This window comes from Cervus canadensis, chromosome 1 (genome assembly GCF_019320065.1).
Source record: "Cervus canadensis isolate Bull #8, Minnesota chromosome 1, ASM1932006v1, whole genome shotgun sequence".
NCBI classification, from domain to species: Eukaryota; Metazoa; Chordata; class Mammalia; order Artiodactyla; family Cervidae; genus Cervus; species Cervus canadensis.
The window spans coordinates 47,728,618-47,741,596 of record NC_057386.1 but is presented as its reverse complement, the minus strand read 5'-3'; the positions used below and the strand labels follow the sequence as shown (position 1 = coordinate 47,741,596).

The following is a 12,979-nucleotide window of genomic DNA, read 5'->3' as shown; positions in this document are numbered from 1 at the left end:
CCCTTGCAATAGCTGCCTTCAGTTTTTATAGAAAAAATGTTTAGTGTCTGAAAGCCCTTGCTTCTGAAACATCACCACAAGTTTCACCTCTTTATGTATTCAAGATATTAAATCCAACACAAGTATGTTCCTAATATTTTACTTTTGTTATATTTTTAATTTTTGTTTACAGTATTTTATACTCATGGACATTTTCGGTGTTTATGAAATCACATATCTCTTCTTCCTTTATGATTTTGCCTGTAGTATATAATGCTTTTAGAAGGGCAGTGTTACAAGGTAACTTTTAACATGGATGTTACTTTATTGTTTAATATTAATATTTAGAACTTTGATAAGACTGGGATTTATTTTTGTTCTATCAGGAGGTACCTTACTTTGTTTCTTCATTTTTATGCATTCTTTGTTAACTAATTTTTTCTTTTAATGATCTTAAAATGCTCCCTTTATCAAATGTTAAGTTTTTATGTATACTAAGATCTGCTTTTGAACTCTGCATTTTGTTCCATTGATTGGTCTGTCTTCCTACTTGTATGATATTGTTTTAGTTGTATTTTTATTGTCTGTTTTCGTATCTGTTGGGAGATAGTTTACATACTTCTAAAAAATAAACTTGTTCTTTCTTATTTTCTTTAAGATATCAATAGCTAAAAGTAGTTGCTAGTCCTTTAATAACCTCCTTACTCAGTGGGTGCAGAATTTAATATTAAAACACATTATATAATAATGAACTAAAATAAGTCATTTTAAAATATCTGATGTAAGAATCATTATCAAAGAACCTAGAGCCTCAGTTTTCTTTCTTCTAAGCTCTACTCTGTAAGATACATGAATCTAAGAAGGAATTAATCTTCTATTATTTCTATAAAAATGTTTTAAATTGCTTGTTTTATACTCTTTCTTACTTCCTGATATAATACCTTTGAAAAGTATTATAGTGTAAGTTATGAAGAACATGGATTTAAGGACAGACTGCCTGGAGATTGTCATCTTGCTGCTGCTTAATTGTATGATTTTGAGCAAATTATTTAACTTTGTATGCCTCAGTTTCCTTATCTGTGGAAGGACAGAATGAGTTGCTTGTGAAAAGTGTTTAGAACAGTACCTGGCACAGTAAAATGCTGTTTATTTTGGATTGGTATTCAGAAGTCCTGTTCATATAATGTATAAATTTGCATTTTGGGGGAGAAGCCTGATAAGGTGTTTTGTTTTTTTTTTAACTGAAGTATAGCTCCTGTGCATGAAAAGATGATTGGATCATTTGAAACAGTTAAATCACTATTCTTTACCCCAGATTTAAATGTGGACCCATTTGTAGCTAGAAAAAGTGAACTGCTGAGAGATTTTTAAAAAAGCTTGTGTTTATTAATAGGCATACTTTTAATATATTTAAAAAGGTAACTAAGCTTACGGCTTTCCTTCAAACCCCATTTGTTAGGAAATTTTCAGTATTAAGGGGATATTATGCGTTATAGAACATAGAGTTTAATTGTTTTTATTTGACTAGTGAATACAGGTAAAAAAGTGGTATAACTTTCATTTCTTATATTTTACAAAAGAAATTCTAAGTATTAAGTTTACTAGTGGGTTATTTTGATAAGAAACTAAGGTTTTTTGGTCCTAAACTCTTTTTGAAGTATGTATATGTATGTATTTTGTTAACTGCGTTTATTTTTCTGTCCCAAATCAGAAATTTATAATACTGGTAAGTCCCAAAATAGGGGTTTGATTATAAATTCTCAGCTTTATTTTTCCTGAGTTTTTCCTTTGTTGGTTAATAGTGAAGATGTATGTGATGGTAGTGAATTTTATCATATGCATTCCCAGAAGCTCTTTTTATTATTTATTTTTACCACAGAAAACATAATCATCTCCAAAAATAGCAAATCTTTCCTTATGAAGGTTTATGGTTCATATGAGTATCCAACCACTGTGTGAAGATAACATTTCTGCCTCCCCTTCCTGAGCATGTGGTAGGTAGTTCTTACCCTCTCTCCCCCCAGCAGTCATCATGGATGGTTCACAGAAGTCTTCGGGGCGGGGGGAGGGGGTGTGTGTGCTGTGATGAGTCTTGGTTGTTTCCCGTGGCCTTCTCCTGGGAATCATGGGCTCTGGAGCATGCAGGCTCAGTAGTCGTGCTGCGGGCTTAGTTGCCCTGTGGCATGTGGGATCTTGGTTCCCTGACGAGGGTTCGAACCTCATCCCAAGCATTGGAAGGAGGATTCCAACCACTGGACCACCAGGGAAGTCCCTGCAAAGTGGTCATTGTTGCGTGGTAGTCCTATATCTGCCTAATATGACCTGGCCCCCATCATGACTAGTCTTCCCTAGTGGCTCAGACAGTAAAGAGTCTGCCTGCAAGGCGGGAGACCAGGGTTTGATCCCTGGGTCGGAAAAATCCCCTGGAGAAGGGAATGGCAACCCACTCCAGTATTCTTGCCTGGAAATTCCCATGGATGGGGGAGGCTGGCGGGCCCCAATCTATGGAGTTGCAAAGAGTCAGACACGACTGAGCGACTGACACACACACCCCCCATATATCCCCCCCGCCAACACACACACACTCCACCCCCATCGTGACTAGTGATTTATCCCCGAGTTTGCTGGTTGAGTCTGTAGTATGTTTTCCCTGTGCAAAATTAACTAGCCTATTTGGCAAATGAATTCAGGAGCATGTCCTCTTTCTGAAACACATGTTTTTGTCAAATGAGCTAAGTATTAAGTGCTTATGTAGAAAGTGAGTTGATAGAGCAAAATCTCTGCCTTCCATAAGGCGCTGTAGAGCAAATATAAATTGAGTAACATATGGTGAAGTTGAGGCATGGGAAAGAGGGGCAGTAGTATTTTTTTTTTAACTGTGTGTATGTATTATTTGGGATAAACATTTAATAAATACATTTATTTAAATATTGTTTTAAATGGAAGTTTTAGAAAGTCAGGCAAAAGGAATGAATGAGTGACATGATTAGAAATCGTGCCATACTGGATTGCTTTAGACATGATGTACTGTTAGTCTGCTTGTGAAGTTTCATGCCCAGTACTGATCTGAGATTCGTGTGGTCTGAAGAGCCCTTAATGGGGCATAGTGCCTATTTCTGGCTTCTGGACATTATCTTTGCTATTATTTTGATAATTTTACTTGATCCAGTTTTAAGGAAAAAAGTTTCTTGACTATAACTGTTTTAATGTTTAATAGATAATTATAATATATAGCATTTTTTGTTACTTAGCATTTACCAGATGCTCTTTTATAAATATTAATATCTAGCTATTTTATATGACTGTTAAAATGTATGAATTACAGAGATTTGTTAATTTGGCATTACATTTCTCTTAGCATAAGCATCTTTTCTGATATTACTGTGTAATTGTAACTTTGAGCAGTAGTCATGATTCATGAAGTATTAAGTCCATGAAATTATATTTATAAGTATCATTAAAGTAGAAATTGGATTAAATTTTTTTCAGTGATCTATTTTTTGTTTGTTTTTAATTTCAGCTATACCAGCAGGGACGCTTGTGTCAACTGGGCAGTGAATTTTGTGAATTGGAAGTTTTTGGTAAAGTATTGAGAGCTTTGGATAAAAGGTAAATTCATTTTGTAACAATTGTGGTAAACTATACTATACATATTCTAAATTTTACCATTGTGATCATTTTTTAAGTTTACAATTCAGTAGCCTTAGGGACATTATTTTGTTTTGAAAACATCAATACCACCCTTGCTTTCTGTGTTCAAAAAACAAAGAATGAATTCATCTACCATGTTCTGGCTATTATGTGGTAGGAGTTACATGTAGGTGTAGGTGACATGGCCTTTGATTGTTCTTGCTGTTATTCTTCCCTAAATTTAAGTGCCATTTCTTTTTTCTAACCTACATTTCTAGGAAAATAAGAAGATAGGTTTACAAAATACTCTACAATCTCTAGTATGAACATTGGCAAGTTATTTCATTTGTTCAACAAATTAAGTAAATACTTGTTAGAATGCCTGTGTGTCAGATACTGTTTTAGATGTTGGGTTACAGCAGTAAGTTCCTCAAGGTCTCTTCCTCATGGAATTTGTATTTTAGAAAGGGATGATACAGTGATCAACAAGTAAATCACATGATTTCACTGTTCAGGGATGCCTTTGGAATGATGCCTATGTACTTAACCTAAGAGAAATTTCTTGGTTAGTTGATTAATTAAAATTAATCTGTAGAAAAACAACAGATGAGAACTTCATTTTGGGACAAGAAGGCTATAGGAAAACTTTCCTAAAAAATTCTTTAATAATTTCTCTATGCAGTTTTAAAGATGGCCATTGTGAAGATTTAGTAGACTACCTCTCTTTCATCTCTCAGGTTATCTTTCACCAAGTCCAAATCCCTTGATAAGTGTTTAATGTATTTGTGAAACTAAAAGCATGTAGTTTGACTTTTCCTCTCCTTTATCCAAAGCAGTGACTTTGTTATTTACAGTTTTGTTTAAAACAGTTTTTTTATTGAGATGATTCACATACCATAAACTCACCATTTTGAATTGTACAATTCAGTGGTTTTTAGTATTTCCATAAGTTTCTGCAACTATCACCACTGTCTAATTCTGGAACATTTTCATCATCCCAAAAAGATACCTGGTACCCGTTAACAGTCACTCTCTGTTTCTCTTTACCCCTAGTCCCTGGCCTCCCCATAATCTACTTTCTGTCTCTGGATGTATGTATTCTAGACATTTCATATAAATGGAATCATAAAATACATGCTCTTTTGTGACTGAATTTTACTTATAATGTTTTCAAGATTCATTCGTGGTTGTTGTTTCAGTACTTCATTCCTTTTTATGAATAATTTTACATCATATGGATATACTATGTTTTGGTTATTTAGTCATCTGTTGATGGACACTTGGGTTGTTTCTACTTTTTGGCTATTATGAATAATGCTGCTGTGAGTGCTCATGGACAAGACTTTGTGTGAACATAATGTTCTCTTGTATGCATATGTAACTAGGTTGAGTAACCCCTAAATTGTTTTCCACAGCAGCTGCACCATTTTATGTCCCTACTATCATGTATGAGGGCTTCCCAGGTGGCGCTAGTGGTAAAGAACCCACCTGCCAATGCAAGAGAACAAAATTCGATCCCTGGTTTGGGAAGATCCCCTGGATGAGGGCATGACAACCCACTCCAGTATTCTTGTCTGGAGAATCCCATGGACAGAGGAGCCTGGTGGGCTATAGTCCATAGGGTCGCAAGAATCAGGCACAACTGACATGACTTAGCATACGTACACACACCCATGTATGAAGGTTCAAATGTTTCCATATCCTTGCCATCACTTTTTAAGTATTATTATAGCCATCTTAGATGGTGTGAAGTGGTATTTCATTTGTGAGTTGATTTGCATTTCCCTAATGACTAATGATAATGAGCGCCTTTTCTTGTGGTTATTGGCCATTTGTGTATTTTCTTTGGGGAAATCTCTATTCAGATCTAGTGCCCGTTTTTAAATTGGGTCATTGTTGAACTACAAGATAATTTGGTTTTTAAAATTGATGTTAGAAGTTCATTTTATCCTTCACTGTCATCAGTGTACACATATAGAATCAGTTCACTGAGTAACAAATATTAGGCTAACTGTGAATTATTATGGCATCATAACAGGCAAAAAGCTGCTTTTATCTTAACCCATCTTTGAAAATAATGGTATTATTACTTCAAAAAGGCAAATAAGTGTTTTCTAAAAGGACAAAATATGTTACCTTTATAATAACAATAATGACCTTTTCCTTCTCTTTCAGACATTTGCTTCATCATTGTTTCCAGGCTTTGATGGATCATGGTGTGAAAGTTGCTTCAGTCTTAGCCTACTCATTCAGTAGACGGTGCTCTTATATAGCAGAATCAGATGCTGCAGTAAAGGAGAAAGCCATTCAGGTTGGCTTTGTCTTAGGTAGGTCATGGTAAAATAGAGGAGTGTTTTGTCCTGTGACATGACTCAGAATTAAACCTGCTGGCATTATAGGATTCTCCCAGTACATTCCCACAGTCAGCATAAAGAGGTTATGAGGAAAACCTCAGAAGAGTTAGGTGTGATACGCTGAACATTAACTTTGTGCTGAGGACTATACTATGCATTTAAATACTATCTTTCAAAAAAAATCCTCATGAAATTCTAGTGATGTGATGGTATTAATAGCATCTTACAAATGAGGAAATAGTCTCAGAAAAGTTGAGTAACTTGCTCAAGTCACATAGTAATGGAGCTAAGTTTAGAACCCTGTGGGTTTGTGATTCCATACCAGTTAAGTTTCTACTGTGTCAGACTGCTACCAGCCTCTTCACAGCTGTGACGTGGGACAAAGTTGTTTTGGCACCTGAGTTTTCCCATCTCTACAATGAGGGTAAATCTGCATTCCTCATGGGCATATTCAAGAATATTGAAAACATAAATGGAAAAGGATTCTAAAAAGATTTTTATGCTACACGTACAAAAAAATACTGTTTAACTTTTGCATAATATTTTAATATGACTTTAATAAATTATTTACATAGGTAAATATGTTTCAGGCACTTATTATTGAAGTTATTGCTACCCTTTTTTGTCAAATACTTATTTTGAAATGATTGTAGACTCACTGACAGTATCAAAACCAGGAAATTGATACTGGTTTAATAGTTTTACCTAGACTACAAACCTATTAGGTCAACCAAAACGTTTGTTCCAGTTTTTCCGTAACATCTTACAGAAATACTCAAAAGGAACTTTCTGACCAATCCAATATTTAACATTCATTAGTTTTTATATATACTCATTTGTGTGTGTGTGTTTAAATGTAGTTGACCTACAGTATTATGTTGGTTTCAGGCATACTGCACAATGATTTGGAATTTGTATGCATTATGAAATGATTGCGTGACAAGTATAGTCCCCATACAAAGTTATTACAATAATATTGACCATGTTTCTTAGGCTGTATATTACATTCCTATATTATACTCCAGTTTTCTAACTGGAGGTTCATACCGCTTAATCCCCTTCACCTATTTCACCCCATCCCCACCTCCTTTCTCTGGCAACCAGCTGTTTGGTTGGTGTATTTATGACTCTATTTTCATTTTGTTTTGGATTCTACATATAAGTGAGATAATATGATATTTTTCTTTCTCTGACTTAATTCATTTAGCGTGATACCCTTTAGATTTATCTGTGTTGCAAGATTTCTCCTTTTTTAAAAAATTCTGATTGGATAGTATTCTACTGTATGTGTGTATAAAATGTATCTCATACCTTTTCTGTCCATTCATCTATTGATGAATTTAGGTTGCTTACATATCTTGGCTATTATAAATAATGCTGTAGTGAACATTGGGGTGCATGTATCTTTTTGAATTAGTGTTTTTGCCTTTTTTGGGTAAATACTAAGAAGTGAGACTGCTGGATCATATGGCAGTTCTATTTGTTATTTTTTGAGCAACCTCCATACTGTTTTCCATAGTAGCTGTGCCAGTTTACAATCCTACAAGCAGTGCAGGAGGTTCCTTTTTCTTCACATTCTCATGAATACTTGTTAATTGTTGTTTTGTGGTAATAGCCATCCTGATAGGTAGGAGGTGATATCTCATTGTGGTTTTGATATGCATTTGCCTGATGATTAGTGATGTTAAGCATCTTTTCATGTGTCTGTTGGTCATCTGTAAGTCTTTTTTGGAAAAATGTCTATTCAGGTCCTCTGCCCATTTTTAACTGGAGTGTTTGGTTTTTGAGTTGTCATGTGTGCTTTTTCTATGCAGTTGATTCCATGTAAATATTCATATAACCACCATTACCATCAGGATACAGGACTGTTCCATCATCACATTCTACCATTCTTTAAAAAAAATTATTTATTTATTTTAATTGGAGGATAATTGCTTTACGATATTGTGATAGGTTTTGCCATGCATCAACATGAATCTGCCACAGGTATACATGTGTCGTCCCCCGCATCCTGAACCTCCCTCCCACCTCCCTCCCCACCTTATCCCTCTGGGTTGTCACAGAGCATGAACTTTGGATGCTCTGCTTCATGCATCAAACTTGCCCTGTTTTACATATGTCTATGTCATCTATTTTACATATGTCTACCATTCATTTTTAACTTCTCACATTAATGTGTGTGTGTCTCTCTCTTGCACATCCACATATATTCTTCACCAACAAATTTTCATGAACATTTCCTTCAATATTAGAGAAAATTTTTTGTAGTGGTCATAGACAGTTTGCTGGAGGAACTCAACATCCTTTTCTGAAAAAAATTTTCATCATTTATCCTTTGATAGTCCCATGGACTATAAATTGCAACAAAGAATTATGACTAAGAATGTCTGTTAACAGTAGAGTGTTTATGATCTTGATGAATGTTAATATTGACATCCATTTAGTCCTAGATGGTCATGTAAAAATCTATGTAGGAGATATTTAGTATTAAGGAAGACAAAAGGCAGGAAGGCTAATAGTCACTGAGATCTTCTGTTATCTCTATACTCATATCAATCTGGCCTCTGTAAGGAGCCAGATTGAACATCTGTATTATCAGTCTTGATCCTAAAATTACTGAAACAGTGAAAAAACTTCATACCAGAAGTCTGTGTGATGTACACTTTTTTAAAAATTGCAGCTTTATTGAGATGTACTTCATAGGCCATGCAGTTTACCCAGTCAGAGTATACAGTTCAAAGGTTTTAAAACTTAAGATTCCACAAGCCGCATGGTCATTGCAAAGCTGGGATCCTGCTTCACTGGTATGGGTGCCTCAGGATTCTGAGAAGAGGCCCGTGGGTCTAGAATCTTGACCTCTAGGAGGGGCACCTCAGTGACTAGTTCTTTGATGGGATACTGTGAATCTAGATTTGTAAGTGTTGGAAATCTGCAACTGAAATTAACTTACAGAGATGAATTGCACTGCCGGAGTAAAGAAGCGTCACCTTTGGGCACTGTCAGCAGAGCCCTTTCTGGCAGAAACCAGAAGGTACTGGGGAGTGTCTCTTACTTCTGCAGTCTTGCAGCTTTCTCTCTAATGCCTTTTTTTATAGAGACTACCAGGGAACCAGCTGGCAAAGGAGAAATGGGATAATAGAGTCCTAGCTCCGCATCATCAAATAGTCTAGAAAGGTTGGTTTGAAGCTGAAAGACATGATAGCCTAATAACCAGCACAGTGCTCAGTATGTTGAGATGATGAGTAGGAGATTGCTTAATATGACTATTATAATCACATTAATCTAGTCATTTAGTGAGTACCCTAAAATAATAATCATATTTAGGGGAAGAAGTATTCTAAGGCACATTTCTCTCCATTTAAAATATTTGTTTCATTACACACAGTTAAACATAAAACACCAGTCTGAGCAAAATATTTTTTCTTCAACCCAGTTCCTATTGACACTATTAAGACTAATTGGCACTATCAAAAAATGTATTAAACCACTAGGAGGGGGTATTGAGCCTCAAAAAAGATGGACAGTATTCTAAGGAAGTGATGCCTAGATGCTCAGTGCATTAGGACTGTTGAAGGACAGCAGTTTAATTTATTGCTAAAAAAAAAAAAAAGATGATCTAGCACTACTGTCTCTCTTAATCTGTGTGTCCTCTATCTTGTGCTTTATTGGAAGAAGATGAAGTTTATTTGATTGAAAAGTTAATGTTAACCCTGCGTGATGAAAATGTTAGAAAAATCACTAAGTATAGTGGCTAATTAACTGGAAAATGTCAGCTCTTAGTGGAATATTTTTAGAGGGTTAAAACTCTTGGTTCCTTATTCAGGGATTCAACTTGGATCTAATGCCACTAGTTTGTTTGAAAGTATTTTAAAAATTTCATAGTTGGTGTCTTTGTTTTGGACTAATAAACACAGAGGTTTTTTCCATTTTAGATAACGTTCATGGTAAGCATGTCATTTTAGCTTTCAGGTGATTGTTAAATTATCTGAAGCTTTTGGTTTTTCTTGTCCTCTAGGTGGCTTTCTTTCAGATGCAGGCTGGTACAGTGATGCCGAGAAGGTTTTTCTGTCTTGCCTCCAGTTGTGTACTCTACATGATGAGATGCCTCATTGGTTTCGTGCAGTAGAATGTTGTGTGAGGTAAGTTGGAGCAGTCCTGTAATTACATTCTGTAATGGTGTTAGTGGCTTTTCTAGTTGTAGCTCGTCTAAGCGAACTCCAACATTTGATTAACCTTCTGAGATGACATTCATGTGTCAGTTTCACCAGTCTGGCCTCCTGTCTCTCATCACCAAAATAGAGTTGTCTTGGTATAGACAGCTTAGATTGAAGTGTTACAAACCAGACTGTGTTTTATATATATCTTTTTTCTTTGTCATAGACCTGGTTTGTTCATTCATTCAACAAATATTTATAGAATGCTGTACTAGGCACTGGATGCTTGGAGAAGAAATATACTTATTTCTTGGGTGTTTTTTGGGTTGCTTGTAACAAACAGAAATGTTTGTTTACATTTCTGGACTCGTACATAACCCGATTAATATTTTACTTACAAATAACTTCTTGAAAATTCATTTTTTAACAGATATACTTAAAGACAAGCAAATTCAGAAGTACTCTGTGCTTTTATGATCTTTATTTTTTTCTACATGTAGCATTTAGTTTTAGCCGTTTTCATGTAGGTTTTCTTAAACTCTGTGTCCCCCCCCAGTTTGATTTGACATTTCGTTAAAAGAATTTTTTTTTTTTTTAATAAAACTAAAGGAAAGTTGAAATAAAGTTTAAAAAATAATGAAGTAATTCTTTGTCATAAGTTAAACAGAGTCTGGTCAATTTACTGAATTTATTATATTTTTACTGAATAAGTGATGATATTTCTTTTGTATCTTAGAGATGAGTTAATTAAATCTGAACCTCTTGAGAGGTGGAATATAGGTTCTTTTACATAAAACCATTGTTGATTTATATTAACATTTACTAATGCTCTCTGCTCAGTCTTTTGAGGTTATTATACTGTTTTATACAGGGCTCACTTGTGTTAGACAAAACTTCAAATCCTGAAGTTAATTTTATAATGTGGAAACTTAGTTATAAATAATATTTTAGAAGCTTAGGACATTTGCCCAGAGATATTTTATGATAAATTATAGTAATAATTGCAACCCCAATAATTGTAGCCCACCAGGTTCTTCTCTCCATGGAGTTCTCCAGGCAAGAATACTGGAGTGGGTAGCCATTCCCTTCTTCAGAGGAATCTTCCTGACCCAGGGATCGAACTCTGGCTTCCAGCATTGCAGGCGGATTCTTTACCATCTGAGCCACCAGGGAAGCCCCAATAATAATAATAATTGTGTGCAGAAGCTATAAAGGGATTGGTTATTGGGCCTATACTTTGTAGTACTGATAAAAAATAATCTGTGTCGTCTTTCCTCTCCACTTCTGCCTGTCCTAGGAATAGGAGGCTAGACTATATCATACGGGATTTTAGGGGCTAGCTAAATGTTTCTTTGTGTATGAACTAGTTAACTTAGAATTTAAAAAATCCATTTTGTATGATGGCATTGTAGATTCCTCTTTCATAGCAAGCAGTCTTTTGACCCACAGGTATAACATTTTCTTATATATGCTTGCTTTTTACTCACGAAGTCAGAAGATTGATTTCTTTTGGATAACTAACATTTCTCTTGTCTGTCTGATTTTAAGGCTCTTATATAAATTTTACATCAATATAACCAAAAGATTTTGTTTTCTCCCAGGACCAGGGCTCCTCTTCTCTTTCCTGTTTCTTATCAACTTTAGCATGTAGCTCATTATGTCAGTAAATGTTACAGGCAAGGAGAAGGGCAAAAGGCTCATGCCAGCTGAGTTCTTTTTTTCAGACAGAAAAAATAGTTTTTCTCAGAAGCCTAGGCCTGTCTTCTTTGCTTACCTCTCTTCGAAACTAGAAAGCTGGGACAGACTGCACATCCTCCAACCAGTGTAACGTGGTCTGGGGAGCAGAACGTTTTTAATTGTGCATTTTACAGCTCCAAATGAACTCATGGGTCTGCATTAAGGAAGGAGGAGAGGGGAAAATATTGGCTAGGTTGCTATCAATTCAGTTACTGTTTTGGCTGTCTTTAGAACAAGCACATATGAATAGAAAAATACCTGTGCCAAGAAACAGAACTATTTATAATACTAGCTTACTGCCTGTATACCTAGACATCTTGTTCTTAAGAATTTGAAATTTCAGAATAAAATTGGCTTCTGCACAGCTATACTTGATAAATTCTTGGTCATGATAGGCAAAGATAAAATTTTTAGTATTATAATAGTATTGTTTGAAAAAAGATTAAATAATTCTTAGCTTTTGAGTTGGGAAAGCTCTGCTTTGGAGAACAGATGCTAATGAAATCCTTTAGCCAGCCCCAGGAGTTTTGAGCATAATCTAAGAGTGTGTTTTTAAATTTAATAGCACAAAATCAGTTTCTAATCTGGGCTGGAATGGAAGCGGTACAGAGCAGATATTGGAGAATCGTCTTGTTAAACCTTGTGCCATTTCTCAGTCTTTGTTTTTTTACTTGAAGACACGACTTAGTTTCTTTTACTTAAACTTTTTTTCTGTTTAATAACTTTGTTCTGTGTATGATGTGTCAATTACCAAACAAATCAAAAACATTCAGAAATCTATGAAGGAGAAAATAAATATGATCTGTAACCCTGCTGCCCAGAAATAACCACAGTTATTATTTTGGTATATTTTGCGGATTTTAAGTGAAAAATTGAACTTGCCAAACCAAGAGGAAAAGACTTGAATCCAAATTGAAGAAAGAACACTGAGCCCTAGGAAGATGAATTTCTTGAAATCTAAGAATAAGTAGAAATTAGAAGCTAGGAGACAATAGCAGTATCTCAATTGCTCTGAAAATACTATACAACATTTAGGATAAAATTCAAATTTTTCAAGTGTATAGAGACCAAATATATCTCCATGTTTTTTTCCTAAGTAAAATAAGAAAGAAATTTCTCTAACCA

General features: G+C 35.0%; 1 protein-coding gene across 1 annotated transcript in view; it reads left to right on the top strand.

Annotated features, from left to right (window-relative positions):
- APPBP2 (amyloid beta precursor protein binding protein 2) overlaps positions 1-12,979 on the top strand; it is a 63,383-nt gene that overhangs the window by 15,249 nt on the left and 35,155 nt on the right. Inside the window, exons 2-4 of the mRNA XM_043481886.1 lie at positions 3,500-3,588; positions 5,785-5,936; positions 9,979-10,102. Of these exons, the coding sequence (XP_043337821.1) occupies positions 3,500-3,588; positions 5,785-5,936; positions 9,979-10,102 (365 nt within the window). The remainder of the gene's footprint in view (positions 1-3,499; positions 3,589-5,784; positions 5,937-9,978; positions 10,103-12,979) is intronic.